This window comes from Acartia tonsa, chromosome 13, assembly GCF_053477335.1.
Source record: "Acartia tonsa isolate MP-2025a chromosome 13, ASM5347733v1, whole genome shotgun sequence".
NCBI lineage: Eukaryota > Metazoa > Arthropoda > Copepoda > Calanoida > Acartiidae > Acartia > Acartia tonsa.
The window spans coordinates 11961094-11978599 of NC_137272.1; the positions used below are offsets into that span (position 1 = coordinate 11961094).

Here is a 17506-nt window from a genome sequence, read left to right on the forward strand (position 1 = left end):
ATCTGCCCAATGTTTACGTGCAGAAGAAATATCTTTTTAGGATTAGATAACTTTTAAGGTGACTTTTTAGGCGGATGCCTAAGGGGGCGTTACTTTGCGAATAAATGCTTTGTCAGGCGCGTGACATTTTTTAGTGCTATGTTTACATATTATCCCAGTCTAAAATAGTTTCTTCACTTCAAACTGCTATGCTAGTGAATATTTAATTTTGTTTGAAAACACTTATAAAGCAAAATGACTCGCCTTAAATATCTTTGAAATTACGCAATCTTTACTTTCTTTAAACCAGTTGTTGATCATGATACAGTGAAAAATTGTTGATTATTCTGTTATTAAATTGTTGTTATGTATGTTATTCTGTAATTTGCAGGCTCCTAAAATCTCCTGAAAATGTCTGAGCATACCGTTGAAAGTCTGATGAAAGCATCTGGGGGCAAACCCGCCAGTCCACTTCCTTTTGATCCTAGATTCCCCAACCAGAATCAAACTAGGTAAATATCTTGCATATATGACATATCGTTCGATAATTTAATTATATAATACCCCCAATTATATTGACCAAAATTATTTCGGTCTTTTTAAAGTTTACAGATAAATCTTTTCTTTGTGTACACGGATCCATGAAGTGCAAAAATTTTTGTTATGAGGATTATTTCTTGATGTTTTTGCCATAGGTGAATTACAAAGGAATCCTCTCATTTTAAGGGTGACCCTCTTTCACAGCTTTTAATTTTGCCCTAAATTAAAGATTATAATAATGTTTCAGGAACTGCTGGCAAAACTATGTTGACTTCCACCGTTGTGTTAACATCAAGGTTTGTAACTTTTAAAATCATTTATAACATAAGTCTGAAGTTAGCTCCTTCCAATCACTCTTAAGCTCTAGATAATCACCCACCCCTATGTTTTCTCTAATCTGAAAAAAGCAATCATCTTTCCATATATATATTAAAGATACCTACCTTATGTTTTTCCCCCTATATTGTTCTCACCTCCTATTTTTCAATTTAGTAAAAAATTAGGTGGGGTGGGGGGATTTTGTGTTCGCGACAGTCACTTTGATGGAAAGCGCTGTTAAATTCACGTTTTATTTCAGGGTGAAGAGTACGAGCCCTGCCAATATTTCTTCAAAAACTTTTCGTAAGTCTTCATACAATTTTGATATCTTTATTATTTTAACTGTGAAGTTCAAATTCGTTTTTTCATACTTTTGGGATCTTATTTAAATGATTAACTTCATATTTTTATTATCTTTATTCCATTGGTGCATGGTATTGGTAAATGGAGTTTACACAAAAAATTGGTACCTACATTAGGATATATAAGTTGGAAGGAATTTTAATGTTAGAGGGAGATTTGAAATCTGCATCAAATAAGGATTTTTTTTTATAAAATTCTTTTTTTGTATAATTATTTATCTAAAAGCGGAAATACAAATTAAGTTCATAAATGTTGACCAATAGGATAGGTGGATTGGAAACTACCTGCGCTCTAATTGGTTGAATGATGTGCGACACTTAAGCTTCTCCTATCAGAGCGAAGATAATTTTCAATCCACCAATCACATATGTCAAAATTAATTAACTTAAGTTGTATTTCCGCTTTTAGATAAAGAATTACCTATACAAAAAAAGAATTTTATAAAAAAATCCTTAAAATTTGATGCAGATTTCAAATCTCCCTCTCACATTAAAATTCTTTTTAACTTGTATATCTTAACCTACATGCTAAATGCTATTAAAATATCCTCTGAATTTTTATTTAAGTTACACCTACTCTATACCTAACTTACATTGTCCAGTCCAGTTGTCTACTCAGCCATCATTTTAAAAGTGAAGTTTCTTTATAATTCGAATAAAGAACCGTCCGTCTATAAGAAAAAAAAATGGAAAAACGTAATTTTCTCGACTGCTGTTCAAGATGGGCGTCTAGTCTTGTAAAAAAGTTTCATGATTGTTTTTATATCTAGGTATATATCCAAAATCCATTTTTAATGCCAATGATCAATATCATATGCTGTAAAAATGAATGTATGTCCTTTTGTCTATCCGTATTTTTTATGAATGTTACATATAATTCTCCACATTTGTTTTAATTCTGTGTTTAGGTATGTAAGTTAGTTTTTATTATTGTTCTATAATTTATTATTTATTTCCTTCAGAATTCAGTGCCCCAACGCTTGGGTTGAGAAGTGGGACGAGCAGAGAGAGAAGGGCGCCTTCCCTGCCAAGCTTGATTAAATAATCCACCAACCGGACTCCAGAAAATCTCCCAACCTTGGAAAAACCACGAAATCTAATTCCCGAATAATGGTTGTTAATGTTCAAATCCTTTAGTCTTAAACCTTCGCATTCCTAAAAACTTTAATGTGCACTCAACATATGTTATTAAGCATGTTTCAATGTTTCCTAATAAGTAATTTTTGTTTTATTTTAATTTTTACGTTATCATGTGAAGGAAGTAATAAATTAATCCTTAATCCGTTGCGCCTGTAGTCGTAAGATTAGTTTAAATTTTCAGATTGTAATGTCAGCTTAAGTAGTAATATAGTAGTCAATAAAACCGAAGAAAAATATGGCTGCTGCACTTTGTAATGGCGCGGTCAGGGGAGTTCTTCAACAGGCCAGGTAGGAAATTGTAGTAAATTACTGGGATGGTGGGGAGGGGATATTGGACTGTAGATTACAACAGTACCAAATGTTGATGTTCTTTTATTGAATTTTGACTTCCGAAATTGAAGTGTTTAAAATATAGTGTACCAATAAGGGGGGGGGGGGGGGGGTTAATGCAACCATCTCGTAATCAGTGAGCAAATGGCACTTAGAATTCGAATTTCCATCTGAAATTTTGCATGAGTAATCCTTGGTAGGTCTATTTTCCCTAAATCGAACAAAAAGTTGGAAAAGTAACGGCTAACGGCTGGCGGCTCAGCAGTTTTGCCATTTTTTTGGATATCTATACTACAAATTATTCACGAAACCTATATCCACCTTATTCTCGTTGCCACTCCAAAACGCTATCAAACGTTTCTAGACGGTAGCTGTTGGTACTAGAAGTTTCAAAAATGGCTATTGCTATTATTTAACATGAATTAAACCAAAAATATGTTTTAAATAGTTGACTCCTACGTAATTTATGATGAATTTACCCTGAAAATAGGCAAAAAACGGCTAGACGGCTGAGCCGCCAGCCGTTACTTTTCCAACTTTTTGTTCGATTTAGGGAAAATAGACCTACCAAGGATTACTCATGCAAAAGTTTAGATCGAAATTCGAATTCTAAGTGCCATTTGCTCACTGATTACGAGATGGTTGCATTAACCCCCCCCCCCCCCCCCTTTTATCTGCAAAATGGGTAATTTTCTTTATCATAATGGGGGAAGTATAACAACATGTTGTTGAAAGTTAAAACAAATTAAAAATTTAATTAAAAGATTATTGTCTTTACATTACAAATAGAGAAAAGCATATATTTACGTCAGTTCTGTATTAGACATTTTACATAAAAAAATGACAGAACAACAATTCAAAATATTTTTTTTTATGGCTTTTTTTCAGTTTAGATGTAATATCTGTTATACATTTAATTTTGTTACTACTATAAAAATAACATTGTGTTAATATTATTTTTTTTTATTTCAGGCTGATCTGCAGAAAACAGCTGAGTGAAATACAGTTCACAAAGAAAAACCGCTGCAGGGAAAATATCTTTTTTTCTTTGTAACATAAATTTTGAGTAGCGCAGCTACTTTACATGTATGAAACGACGGTATGTACGTCTATCCGATTGTAAATAGTCAGTATACATTACTGTAATACCTGATATACTTATTCTATTAACAAGGATCTATGTATTCGAAGGGTTAGAGAAGAGCAGAAATATAGTCTAAATCCATCCCTAGACTTTTTTTCCTAAAAATAAAATATCCTAAAACCTATGGGAAGCTTCTCTGAAATTTAGAACTCATTTGGTTCAGTAAATATTTATTTCATTAGTTAGAGACATTAAAACCTTAGTACTTTATGAACAGATTTTACAAATAAATAATGAAAATATACCTGTATGTGTATACTTTTATCTTTTTATATGACCTTAATAGTTAAAAACAACTTTAACCATCATTTTAGAAACGTACTTACTTAAATTTTCTAATTGGATTGAAATTGATTTGTCAATAACAGAAATAAAATTACAAAAAAATATTTTTAGTTTTTAATCAAATCTATTAAGAAATAAATCAATTAAGTTTTCATCTACGCGAATTAATCATTATCATTTATCATTTGTTATTCATTTTGATTGGTGCTTACCTAATGATATTAAATCAGAGGTGGATTCTTAAAAAACTGCCCCACTACTCGCTTAGTGGGGCAAAATTGTTTCGTGAAAAATCTACCAAAATCACATTAAAAATCTACAAAAATTCAACAAAATCATAGAAGGGTTATTAACATAAGATTTTATTTAATTTTTTTATGTGATTTTGGAGGATTTTTCACGAAAACAATTTTGCCCCACCAAGCGATTAGGGGCCAAATTTTTTAAAGAATCCACCTCAGAAAATGATATGGCATTTTTTTTATTCACTAATTTTAATAAAAAGATATAGATTGATTCTCATTACACTGTACACAATAGGTACGAGATGCTATATGGGTGGGTGGGAACATTGACTGTCCTAAAAGTTTTATTATAACGTTTTCTTATTTATTGGCTTAACAACTTTTGGGACTAATTGAATTTAGATTGGTTGATTTATTTAGTTGAGTCTCCAAACGTTTCAACCACGTTTGGTAATCTACAGAATGGGTAATTTTGTGTTTCATCATGATGTATATCATTTTATCGGCCATTGTCTTATCCCTGATAGGGTATATTGGGATCGAAGAAAGCAACAAATAAAAAGTATTTATGAATAAAAAGTTATTTTTTTTTAACAGTACAAAAGCAGCTGACAGTAAGTCGTTGACTGAACAACAACAACAAACCCAAGTACCCAAACTTCAAGAGGATCATGCATGTAAGTAAAGCTTTTTCAACAAAGATGTCCAGTCCATGGGTAGCGCAGTAATAACAAGTTAGAAAGAATTGGCATCAGACCATTATTATCTAATATATGACAGCTTTTCTATAAATACGATCGCTCCGTCAATACGTCCTTAACGAATAGCTCTTTTCGTTAATGTAGACATGTTAGAAGTATCCTATTGATTTTAAACTTTGCATGATAATACCTTTAACAATTAGGTACGATTGTTCGTTTATCCTTCCTTATGATTTTTGAGCTTCGCTTTTTTGAATGTTGTCAGCCTTTTGTTAAAAACTCAATTCACCCCCTCAAAATTTTTCAAATATTTTAATTAACTCCATTAAACCTTTGCAACCCCTAAAGCTTGGACATCCTGGCTTTGCCTGTTTCATTCTTGTTGATTATTATGTGTTAATTGTTAAAACTTTCAGCCTGGGCTAATACCACAAATCCCTCATATTTACAGAGAAGAATTCTGGTTCACTTTAAGGAAATTCTACATTTTTGAATAATATATAATAACTTAAGGTAGTTTATTTGCTTTATGCCTGTAAATCATACTGACTCCTTCAGTTATATATAAAAATGTTCTAATTTTTCTCTTATTTTATTTGTTGATCATTTTGTTTATCACAATCATTTTCCTATCCCTTATTTACCTATCTACTAAAAATCCGCGAAATATTTGAAGATTGAAAATCTAGAATATACCCTGTGCAGTATTATGACAGTTTTGAAGCTATCCCTGAAAGAGTTTCTTGGCCTATGATGAACAGGGTACGCCATCAGTTTTTTAAAGCAAAGCTTTTATACAATTAGTGTCTGTCCATCCGTCTGTGCGTACGTATCAGTGCATTTTAAAATTATCCCATCGAGTTTGAATTTGGCATGATAGATGTGAAAAGGGGAAATAGAAAAGGGATGGTGGACAAATAGTAGGTCAGGTTATGTCGTATTTTGTAAAGTCATGATTTATAAATACATGATAAGCTAAACAACTTATGATCGGGTGGACTGACGGACGTACGTACAGAAGGTAATAAGGATAATAAGAAGAGAAAATCAGTATTAGTCAAATTGATTAAACTTTCTCCCGAAAACTTAATTAAGTTAATCAAAATATAATTATAAAATTCATTAAATTAATTTTTGCAAAAATATAAATTTTCCTGGAAATGTTGTTTTCCAGTTACATCAGTTATGAAAATATTAGGGTTGGCAATCCGAAATCCGGAATTTTTGGACAATTTTTGAAACAAGAATCCGAATCCGTAATCCGCAATTTAGATAATGGATTCGGATTGTTAATTTTTATGACATTTGTAGCACTTAGAATTTTTATTTAAAATGTGGCAGACAAAAACCAAAAAAGTATTTTATTGTTTCTTAAACTACAAGTAAAATGGTGGGTAGCATCCCACGTTTTTTTTGTATTTTATTTTTACATTGGATTTTCATGCTTAGTTTCCCCAATCCCCAAAAAATACAAGAATCCGCAATCCACGGATTATTCCGCTATAATAATATTTTTTTGGCGGATTTTTGTAAGAATCCGAATCCGACCCAAAAATTCTGCGGATTGCCAACCCTAGAAAATATATTGAAAAATAAGTACTTTGTAAAAGTAACAGGATGTCTATCTAATTATAGCTTAAGACTTTGGTAACTGTTGGACCGACATTCTTCTTTACACTGAAGCTTCTTATAGGTTATGGAAAGAATTTTAACTATTTTGAAGAGGTTACCTTCACATCCACCCTCCCCAGAAAAACCCCCTCATTTTTTACTTTTCTAAATCCAAAAAAAGTCATATCAAAGTGCTCCTAGAGACTACCGCTAACAAAAATTTAAAGTGATATCATTATATTTGAAGGCTATGTCACAGTACAGAATTAAAGCTAGTATGGCGATGATGGGAACAACAGCAGTCGTCTTTTTTCTTATTTGTTGGTATGGTAAAACTACGGTAAGTAATAGATAGATAGTTGTAGATGGTAGATAAATAGTCTGGTAGATAGTAGATAAATTAGTTATACATAGATAGATAGATGATATAATGGTGACTATGTAAGTTTTCTTATTGTTGGTATGGTAAAACTACGGTAATTGTTAGATTTGTAGTAGTTATATAAATGTACATAAAGTCTGTTACTTTTTTTTATATCAATGTTTTTAGTATTTTCATTAGTTTAATAGTTTTCCATAAATTAACAAGGATAACAACATCCATTAAAGCAAAGCACTGAAACGGTAGGAGAAACGGACATTAACACTTGTATAGTATCTGAACTGAATAATCAGTATTTTAAAGTATAAGAGTCCAAGCAAAATTGTAAGTAAATTTGTTGAAAAACTGCTTGAAGCAGGATAATGTTTATGGACATACTTACATTTTTGGACTTGACTATAGAGTTGCTTCGCTTATAATATTGTTCTTTGTTGTCCCAGGAATCAATATACCAAAAATCAGATCAAACGAATAATTAAAACACTTGAAAATTTGTTGTTAAAAAAGTAGAAAAATCAACATGTTTAAAATAGACGTACGGACATTCTGGTAATGATTATAGAGTTGCTACGCTTTCTAAATCGTACCCAACTACTACAGGAATCATCATGCAAAGTTTGAAATCGATAGGACAATTCTAACATGCCTAAATTAACGAATAAAAGCTATCTATCTCAGACGGACGGACGGACGGACCGACCCTAATTATAGAAAAGCTTCGCTTTTAAAAAGATATTTCAAAACTGATTTCTTGGGCATGTAAGAAAACTGTTTCAGAATCTTTGGTCGAAAAAGGTCTGTTTTGTAAGTTTTTTTGACAAACTTATGGCAAAAAAAGATGTACGAATAATAAACATAAATTAGATAATTGTAGGAATGTACATAGATAGATAGTTAAATGTACTGCTATACACAAATATATAGATAGGTGTACTTATATACATAGTTGTATTGGAAGTATAATAGTATGTTGCGTTTGTGAACTCGAACCTTTATCCTTTTTGTTTTCCTTATCATTATTGGCAGTTTAGAAAGTGCCTAATTTTAAAAGTTCATAATTGAACACAGCATTCAAAACAACGCTTGCGCAACCAAACATAAACAAAGCTAGCCTAGCCATCTTTATTCTTTCTTTCAAGATGTGCGGAATATCTGTGTGATAAAAAACCATGTTTAGTCAAAAATGTGGTGTTATCCGTACTGAAAAATCTTTGAGTGCTTCCCGGCTTGACATGTTCAATGACCTCGGTAAGAATTCTTTCTTTAAGCATTTTTAATAGAGTGGAATGATTTTTTTTTTAAAGACGGCAAATTAATTTCCTCATTTTCATTAAAATTAGACCAAGTAATTAATTTATTTTTGTATCAGAATATTTTAATAGTAGTCTATGATGATTTTTATCTATGAATTACAAACTCACATTTAGTTTTGATTTAATTTTAAGCAAAAAATAACCCTAACTTCTTTTATACATTTTTAAACATAAATTCGAAATCACGAAACCTTTTATAAGGAAAAGACGATTATTCCCAAATGAAAAAGATTTATTTTCTTTTACAAGATTTATTTTCTTATGATGTATTTAACATTTTAATATTTGATTATTAATTTTGTTATTTTTTATTTCAGCGTGACCGTTTTCATACAATAAATTGTATTAGTAACTACGCTGGTTTTGATTCATGTGGGAAGTAGCAGGTTTAGTACGTCTGTACTAAAAGATCTTGTACACGGCCAGCCAAATGCCGTTGTACCGAAACAATAGTTATATAGATAGATGTACTGAAATACACAGATATATAGATAGATGTACTTAAATACATAGATATAAAGATAGATGTACTAATATACATGGATAGATAGATAAATGTACTGATATACACAGATATATAGATAGATGTACTTATATACATAGTTATATAGATATTCTCAATAAACGGCACGAAATTTTCTCTAAGTGTATCCACAGAAAATATCACCTTCTTAAGAAACTAAAGAATGTAGCTGTTCAAAATTAGTATTTTTTTATGTAAAATTAAATATGTTGAAAAATCTCCTAAAATTTTTTGAAAAAATCATCTAATTATGTTATAAAAACCATTAGTATCTTTCTGAAGATTGCGAAAGCATGAAACTTTAAGTTAAAGATAAATAAAATTGAAGTTAAAAACGTTGTTTTACTATAAAATGTTTTATAGATAGATGTACTGATATACACAGATATAGATAAATGTACTGATATACACAGATAGATAGATAAATGTACTGATATACACAGATAGATAGATAAATGTACTGATATACACAGATAGATAGATAAATGTACTTAAATACCTAGATATTTAGATAAATGTACTTAAATACATAGATATTTAGTTAATGTACTTAAATACATAGATATTTAGATAAATGTACTTAAATACATAGATATTTAGATAAATGTACTTAAATACATAGATATTTAGATAAATGTACTTAAATGCATAGATATTTAGATAAATGTACTTAAATGCATAGATATTTAGATAAATGTACTTAACCCTTACAGATCGGGCCCCAATTCCCACCTTAATAGATCGGGGGGGGGGGGGTCATATTGACCCCCCCCTCTATCTCGGCTTCTGTTACAGATAAAGACGTAAAAATTTTTTCTGGTGGTTCATGTGTATTTTTAGAGAAAATTACTTTTTTTGTCATAGTGGTCAGGCCGCTCCTTAGCCGTTTTTTAGCGGCCAGCCGCTAAATTTTAAAACAGCTGTAGAGCGGCCAATTTTGCAGCTAGGATGACCAAATATTAGGACGAACTTTTATTTTTCATAACAAAAAGATTACTTTTTCTGATCATCGCCGAAAAACGGCAAATAACGGAAACCACCATTTTCGGCGGTTACGGCGGTAAAACGGCGGTTGGCGGCGCCAATTAATATTTTTATCTGTTTATTGTTGCTCAAGAATTTACCAAAAAAATTATAGGTCTCTAGCTGTAATAGAAGCCACGATATTCATGATATATGTCTGTAGTAAAAGCCGGACAAAAATCGTTCATAAAGTCGGTCAGGGTGCGGTCAAACGGTCATAACACCACTTTTCTCATAAGGTCATTGATATCTCAGTATTCACCAAAAAAATTTTAGGTTTCTACCTTATACACTAAAGTCATAATGTAGAAATTAAGATTTATTTAGAATTTTTTTTAAATTTTGGTGCTACCCAACCGACTTTGACCGGACACCACGACCGACACAGACCAGATATCCTAATAAAATCAACTCTTGCCGACGCATAATTACTAAACTTAAAAAGTCATGAAGTCACAGCTCTCCATCTTACCTACAAAAAAAATGACATTGAAAAAACTAGAGGGGAGGGGGTCAATATGACCCCCCCCCCCGATCTGTAAGGGTTAAATGCAAAGATATTTAGATAAATGTACTTAAATGCATAGATATTTAATAAATGTAATTAAATACATAGATATTTAGATAAATGTACTTAAATACATAGATATATAGATTAGGGTTGGGCCGGATACTTTTTTGGCCGGATACCGGATATCCGGTAACCGGCCGGATATCCGGCCAACGCCGGATATCCGGCAAATATCCGGTTATCCGGCCAAATTACCGGATATCCGGATATCATAGAGCCGGATATCCGGCCGGATATTAAAAATGGCCGGATATCCGGCAACACCGGATATCCGGCCCAACCCTAATATAGATAGATAGATGTACTGATATACACAGATAGATAGATAGATCATTAGATGTACTTAAAAACATAGATATAAAGATAGATGTACTAATATACATGGATATATAGATAGATATACTTAAATACATAGATATTTAGATAAATGTACTTAAATACATAGAAAGATAGATAAATGTACTGATATACACAGATAGATAGATATATGTGTAACGTTTATAGTGGCAGTGGTGAGTGACTATAATAATGATAGGCCACTTAACCAATGTGGTTTTAATTAAAGTTTCTTACAGGCACAGGGAAGTTTATAACTATTTTGTGGAATGTTAGAAAGCATACCTATTTTTTGGGGCTATAGCACTTACACATCCAGCAAATTTACAGTTGATGTATTTTTGGCAAAATGTTTTCTTCTTTTTTCTCATGCCATAAATACATCCAACACTGGCAAAAATACATCCAATATTTTTATACATATGTCAAAAATACATCTGACACTGGCATTTACACATCTATACTTTTTCAATTATATGTCATAAATACATCCAACACTGGCAAATGTACAGTTTACTTTATAAGAATATTTATTGACAATTAATTAGATTTTGTACAGTATGTATAGGTTTTTAATTTTTTGCCCAATTTTAGTTACTCTCCCCCTATTTACTTCCCTCTTTCTCAAGATGCTCCCTACAAAACATCTATACTTCTTTCCTTTTCAGTTATAACAACAAAATGAACAACTTCGAGTTATATTGAATTATTGTTCTTTATTAGGTTTAGCTTTAAGCATTTTAAGTTTAAACATATCAAGTTATGCTTTACTACATTATAAGTTCTTAGTTTCATTAAGTTACAATTCAGTTAGATAAGACAAAAATCTTTGAGTATAGAAATAACTAAAGATAAAATAACAGATTTCATTATTTCAATAAATAAAATACAAACATTCGATAAGATAAATCTTAATTAAAACAAGGATGACAACATCCATAAGTAGCGAAGCACAAAAAAAAAATAAAATCATAGATTGTAATACCTACAAGTAGATTCAAAGTGTATTTATTAATTGATTTATTGGAGAAAATAAACACGAAACCCTGTTTTATTTTGTATAAAGATGATGGTCAAAGTAAATTGCATAAAAGATGCTCATAACAAGAGAAATTTAATTTTTAAATCCTTAACTTAAAAATTTTTGGAAAATTGGACTATATACATCAAAAGTATGGAAAAATTTAAAAATAGCCAAAAACTTGCAAAAAGGAAGTCTGACTGTCATGGTTGTTTTCTTTAAACAACAGGAAATTTAATTTTGATATGTATAACTGAAAAATTTTTGGAAATCGTACCATAAACACCAAAGATATGGAGAAAAATACAAAAATAGCCTAAAACATGCTGAAAGGCAGTCTAACCGCCATAGTTGTTTTCTATAAAGGACAGGAAATTTAATTTTGATATCTATAACTAAAAAAATTTTGGAAATCGGACCATTAACACCAAAGATATGGAGAAAAATGTGAAAAATACAAAAATAGCCCAAAACCTGCTTAAAGGCAGTCTGACCGTCATAGTTGTTTTCTTTAAACGACTGGAAATTTAATTTTGATATCTATAACTGAAACAATTTTGAAAATCGCACCATAAATACTGAAGATATGGAGAAAAATGTGAAAAATACAAAAATAGCCTAAAACCTGCTAAAAAGCGGTCATGCCGCCATCGATGTTTTATACTTAATTGTGCTCCTTAATGATGTAAATGTTGTCAAAAAAATTCAGCATTCTATCTTTTATAGGAGCTGAGTAAATCCCATTTCCCCCATAGCGTTACGGACTGACGGACGGACTGACGGACGGACAAAGTGAATTATAGAGTAGCTTCGCTACTAAAAATATATTATAACTCAAATAATATACAAGTGTGTAGTTTTCTTATTATTAGTAGCGAAGCTACTCTATAATTCACTTTGTCCGTCCGTCAGTCCGTAACGCTATGGGGGAAATGGGATTTACTCAGCTCCTATAAAAGGTAGAATGCTGAAATTTTTTGACAACGTTCCCATTATTAAGGAGCACAATTAATTATAAAACATCGATGGCGATAGGACCGCTTTTTAGCAGGTTTTAGGCTATTTTTGTATTTTTCACATTTTTCTCCATATCTTCAGTGTTTATGGTGCGATTTTCAAAATTTTTTCAGTTATAGATATCAAAATTAAATTTCCAGTTGTTTAAAGAAAACAACTATGAAAGTTAGACTGCCTTTAAGCAGGTTTTAGGCTATTTTTGTATTTTTCACATTTTTCTCCATATCTTTAGTGTTTATGGTCCGATTTCCAAATTTTTTTTAGTTATAGATATCAAAATTAAATTTCCTGTCCTTTAAAGAAAACAACTATGACAGCCAGACTGCCTTTCAGCAGGTTTTAGGCTATTTTGTATTTTTTACATTTTTCTCCATATCTTTGGTGTTTATGGTACGATTTTCAAAATTTTTTCAGTTATACATATCAAAATTAAATTTCCTGTTGTTTAAAGCAAACAACCATGACGGTTAGACTTCCTTTTTGCAGGTTTTTGGCTATTTTTAAATTTTTCTATATCTTTGATGTATATAGTCCGATTTTCCAAATTTTATTAAGTTAAGAATTTAAAAATTAAATTTCCTGTCGTTTTAAGAAAACAAGCATGGCGGTCAGACTGTCTTTTAGCAGGTTTTTGCTATTTTTATATTTGCTATTTTGCATATTTCCAATCCCCATATCTTTGGTGTTTTTGGTCCAATTTATAACTTTTTTGGGATATCAGTATCAAAATAATTTGTTTCCATTGTTATGAGCAATAGAAATAGAAGAGTAGAAGAATATTCTGAACCCTTTTTTCGTCAAATCTAAGAGAGAACATTCCTAGCAGACAAAAGTATTGTTTACTTTCGACTCAAGCTGATGTGGATTCTTAAAAAATGATAGACTCGCTATTCGATAGTGAGGCAAAATTATTTTTGTGAAAAATCATCCAAAAGCACATTAAAAATCTACAAAAATTAAACAAAATCATATGTTAATAACCCTCTTAAGATTTTATTTCATTTTTGTAAATTTTTTTATTCGATTTTGGAGGATTTTTCACAAAAATAATTTTGCCTCACCAGCGAGTTGCCAGCCTAACTTTTTTTTTAAGAATCCAACTTTGTTTCAAGCTTTCAAATTGTAAACGAAATTTTTGGGCAATTAATTCTGATTCCGCAAAGCTTTCTACTAAGAAAATATACTGTTAACAGCTGACTTTTATGTATGTATGAAATGAAAAAAAACATGCCTTCGTAGGAAAATGTGTACATAATTTCAACCAATGAGATCCAATGTAAATTCCGATGCGATTCTCCTATTGGCTCAATCAGACATTCCCTCTCTTTCTTAGTACCTTTATTTTATGAGCATCTTTTATGTAATTTACTTTGACCGACATCATTATACAAAATAAACAGGGTTTCGTGTTTATTTTCTCCAATAAATCAATTAATGAATACACTTTAAATCTATGTATTACCATCCATGATTTTATTTTTTGTGCTTCGCTACTTATGGATGTTGTCATCCTTGTTTATATTAAATTTCTATGGATGTATAAATGCCAGTGTTGGATGTATTTATGACATATAATTGAAAAGTATGGATGTGTAAATGCCAGTGTCGGATGTATTTTTGACATATGTATAAAAATATTGGATGTAGTTTTGCCAGTGTTGGATGTATTTATGGCATGAGAATCGATTTTACTGTCATTTATACAGTAAAAATTCAGTTTGTCATAAATACATCTATTGCACTGGCGAAAACACATCCACTGTAAATTTGCTGGATGTGTAAATGGCAGTCCTCCCTATTTTTTATGTTATTATTATTTTTAATATTTACCCCAGTTTTTTTTATTTCAGCGCGAAAAGCACAATGCTGAAGATTTTCATGCTCGAAGGTAGGTCTAATCTCCAGTAATCAAATGGAAAAATAGGAATAAAATAGCGCAAGTAGGATATCTATTTATCTGTCAAAATAAAAAAATATATTTTTCCCTTTTAATCATAAATAACAGACTAACAATGCAATTTAAGACTAGATGCGTACAGGTCATATGAATTTTCGCTGAAAATTACAGTTGTTTAATCTTAAATAACAGCCAAAGAAATTCACATTTTTCCCACAGCGTTAAGGAGTGAATTAGTATCTTCGCCATTAAAAAATACAACTTTTGTTTTTGGGAACTAAATCTCCCGTCCCGCCACTTATTTTTTTTCATTAATGGAAAATAATGGAGGGTGAATATTTTTTTCCTATACCCAACCCCTGCGGGAGTACCCAATATAAACTAACCTAACCCGAACTAAATTAACAAACAGACAAGCAAAAAGCGTGTTTTCAATTCATTTTAAAAATAAGGAGGTTGCTCGATCGGTACTTTCAGAGAAAGCATAAATTAATGTTTTATACTTTTAGATTGTCATACATGCAAACAGTTCATAAGCATGAACAAGGAGAAAAATAAAAATAAGATTAAAAGAAGATTGATACAGAATATTTATTATTTGCAGTTAACTTTTGTATATAATATTTTTGTCAGGGAAGGAAGGGACAATCGAGTTTTAATTTAAGCAAAGATTGCATTGTTCTTTCCTTTCCTGATTTTTTGTAGAATATTTAGAATTAATGTTATCCTATTTGATAAACCATATTTTGATGGTTAAGTAACATTAACTATATATAACAAATATCGTTTATATTCCTTTCCACGACATCCCTCCATAAGGAGCGATTCTTCGTATTTTTCACTGTAGCTTTTCTCCTATTTCTAGCCCCTGCGGGGCCAATTACCTAACCCTGTAGGGTAATCACCTAACACAATATAACCTAACCTAACCTAAAATAACCTTTAAAAAGCCATTTTAAAAATACGAAGAATCGCTCCTTATGGAGGGATGTCGTGGAAAGGACTATACCCCAAATATCTTCTATTTTATTAAAATAGTCGAAAGTAATGGCATTTTATAACATTTTTATAATAATGCAACTTTAAGAAATATATTTTTATGGATTATAATAGAAAACTTAAAATTTTCAGATTATAAAATGAGATTGTAAGTTTCCTTACTGAAGAATTAACAAATAGGTTATAACAGAGAAAATTATTAAGTACAAACTTTAGATCATGTAAAGAAAGCGAAGTTTTTACGAGAAGGGGTAGAAATTACCTTTCTAAGATTTAACCTCAGCTGGGCTAGGAATGAGCTAGAATCAACATTAAGGTGTTAGAAGAAGCGTCTTGACATGCTTTACAAAAAAAACCTCGACACAACCAAGGCAGAGGGTCTATCTTGATATTTAAAATAATTTGTTTTACTTGTAAAAAAAGAAAAAGTATTTGAAATATCAGAGACCTACGTTGTTTCGAGTTTTTTTTTTTTGTAAAACATGCCAAGACGCTTGAATAGACACCTTAATACAGGGTTGGCAGATAAAAAACCCACCCCAAAACCCACCCGAAAAAAAACCCAAGGGGTTTTAGGTTTTTGGGGTTTTATTAAAAAAAAGTAAAATTGTTTCAAATATAAGTTTATTTTTCATTGTTTATAAAAAAAATATGTTTTTCATTGACCCCTTGCATGTATTTAACAAAGGAATAGACTGCTGTGCTTGATTTTGCCATTGTCACGGGCTCAGGAAGAGATATACCAGCAAGAAAAGCACGTACAGTTTTAGGATCTTTAGATTTTTGCATTTTTTCTGTTTTTCTTGTAAATAGCAGCCAACTTTTCATCTTTCTTATGTCCTAGCCTGTTTCTAAATATTAAAAGAATGGACCTAATTGGTTTCATGGCCCAGTGGTTTTCTTTGTATTTTTATAGTAGCTTTTAATAGGTTATTTTAGGTTAGGTTAGTGGTAATGATTGCCCCGCAGGGGTAGAAATAAGAGAAAAGCTACTGTGAAAATACTCGCTGCGCCATAGAAAGAATCGTCTATTACATATTATATAATTATATATAATATATTATTCAAGCTTTTACAGTATAAAAACTATAAAAACCCAAAATACCCCAAAAATCCCCAAGAAACCCCTAAAACCCGGGTAAAACCCCCTATTTTCCACGACCCCGGGGTATTTTTAAAAAAAACCCGGGTTTTGCACAGCCCTGCCTTAATATCGATTCTAGTTCATACCTAGCCCAGCTGAGGCTAAATTTCAGGAAGGTAATGTCTGATTTTTTTGAAAGAATAACTTCGTCTTCTCTACAGGACTCCAAAACTTTATTAATCAAAACATAGAAATCATACAGATATGATGATTAAATCATTTAAATTAATCTTTTAAGTTTCAATATCAATTACTAAGATACCTATGAATTATAATTCAGTGGATTTCTCCTCCTTAACAATTCTGTGTTATACAATGAAATAAGCAGGAGCTGAGGAGGCGGCAGTATGAAACTGGTCCTAACCGGTTTTGGGCCCTTTGGGGAGCACAAAACAAATGCAAGTTGGCAGGGAGTGCAAACTGTCCCACAACTATGGAGGGAAAGGTAATATTTTGCTGATATAAACGTAACAAGACCTAGATTTCACAGTGAAGCTTCTTATTGGTCCATTGAATTGTTTTAGATATGTAGGGGAGGGAATTTAACTTCTCTAGGGAAATCGCCTCCATGTGACAAGAATGCTAATATGGAACTAATTGCCTATTGATTTTGAGACTTGTTTAT

General features: G+C 31.2%; 3 protein-coding genes across 5 annotated transcripts in view; all 3 read left to right on the forward strand.

Moving 5' to 3' along the window:
* Positions 1 to 2521, forward strand: LOC145303915 (uncharacterized). The gene is made up of 4 exons (XM_080145579.1): positions 1 to 491; positions 767 to 815; positions 1097 to 1140; positions 2162 to 2521. Exons 1-4 carry the CDS (start codon positions 391 to 393, stop codon positions 2238 to 2240), a joined length of 273 nt encoding a protein of 90 aa, XP_080001705.1. The 5' UTR covers positions 1 to 390; the 3' UTR covers positions 2241 to 2521.
* On the forward strand, positions 2516 to 15870 carry LOC145303914 (uncharacterized). Its single transcript, XM_080145577.1, has 8 exons — positions 2516 to 2627; positions 3642 to 3695; positions 4938 to 5020; positions 5461 to 5517; positions 5748 to 5806; positions 6903 to 6995; positions 14692 to 14729; positions 15248 to 15870. Exons 1-8 carry the CDS (start codon positions 2575 to 2577, stop codon positions 15294 to 15296), a joined length of 486 nt encoding a protein of 161 aa, XP_080001703.1. The 5' UTR covers positions 2516 to 2574; the 3' UTR covers positions 15297 to 15870.
* The window catches only part of LOC145303913 (pyroglutamyl-peptidase 1), a 26887-nt gene continuing 25243 nt past the window's right edge, over positions 15863 to 17506 (forward strand). Inside the window, exons 1-2 of one of the 3 annotated variants that reach the window (XM_080145576.1) lie at positions 15863 to 15917; positions 17218 to 17326. In XM_080145576.1, the coding sequence (XP_080001702.1) occupies positions 17229 to 17326 (98 nt within the window). In that variant the 5' untranslated portion in view covers positions 15863 to 15917; positions 17218 to 17228. Of the gene's footprint in view, positions 15918 to 17206; positions 17327 to 17506 lie in introns of all 3 variants that reach the window. The other 2 variants (XM_080145574.1, XM_080145575.1) reach the window with 2 other exon arrangements.

Bases quoted from the DNA above. Each gene is read 5' to 3' on its own strand.
- LOC145303915 (XM_080145579.1), top strand. From the start codon at position 391: ATGTCTGAGCATACCGTTGAAAGTCTGATGAAAGCATCTGGGGGCAAA. The intron at 492-766 runs GTAAATATCTTG...ATAATGTTTCAG, and splicing joins CCCAACCAGAATCAAACTAG to GAACTGCTGGCAAAACTATG. The intron at 816-1,096 runs GTTTGTAACTTT...GTTTTATTTCAG, and splicing joins ACCGTTGTGTTAACATCAAG to GGTGAAGAGTACGAGCCCTG.
- LOC145303914 (XM_080145577.1), top strand. From the start codon at position 2,575: ATGGCTGCTGCACTTTGTAATGGCGCGGTCAGGGGAGTTCTTCAACAG. The intron at 3,696-4,937 runs CAGGGAAAATAT...ATTTTTTTTTAA, and splicing joins TTCACAAAGAAAAACCGCTG to CAGTACAAAAGCAGCTGACA. The intron at 6,996-14,691 runs GTAAGTAATAGA...TTTTTATTTCAG, and splicing joins GTTGGTATGGTAAAACTACG to CGCGAAAAGCACAATGCTGA.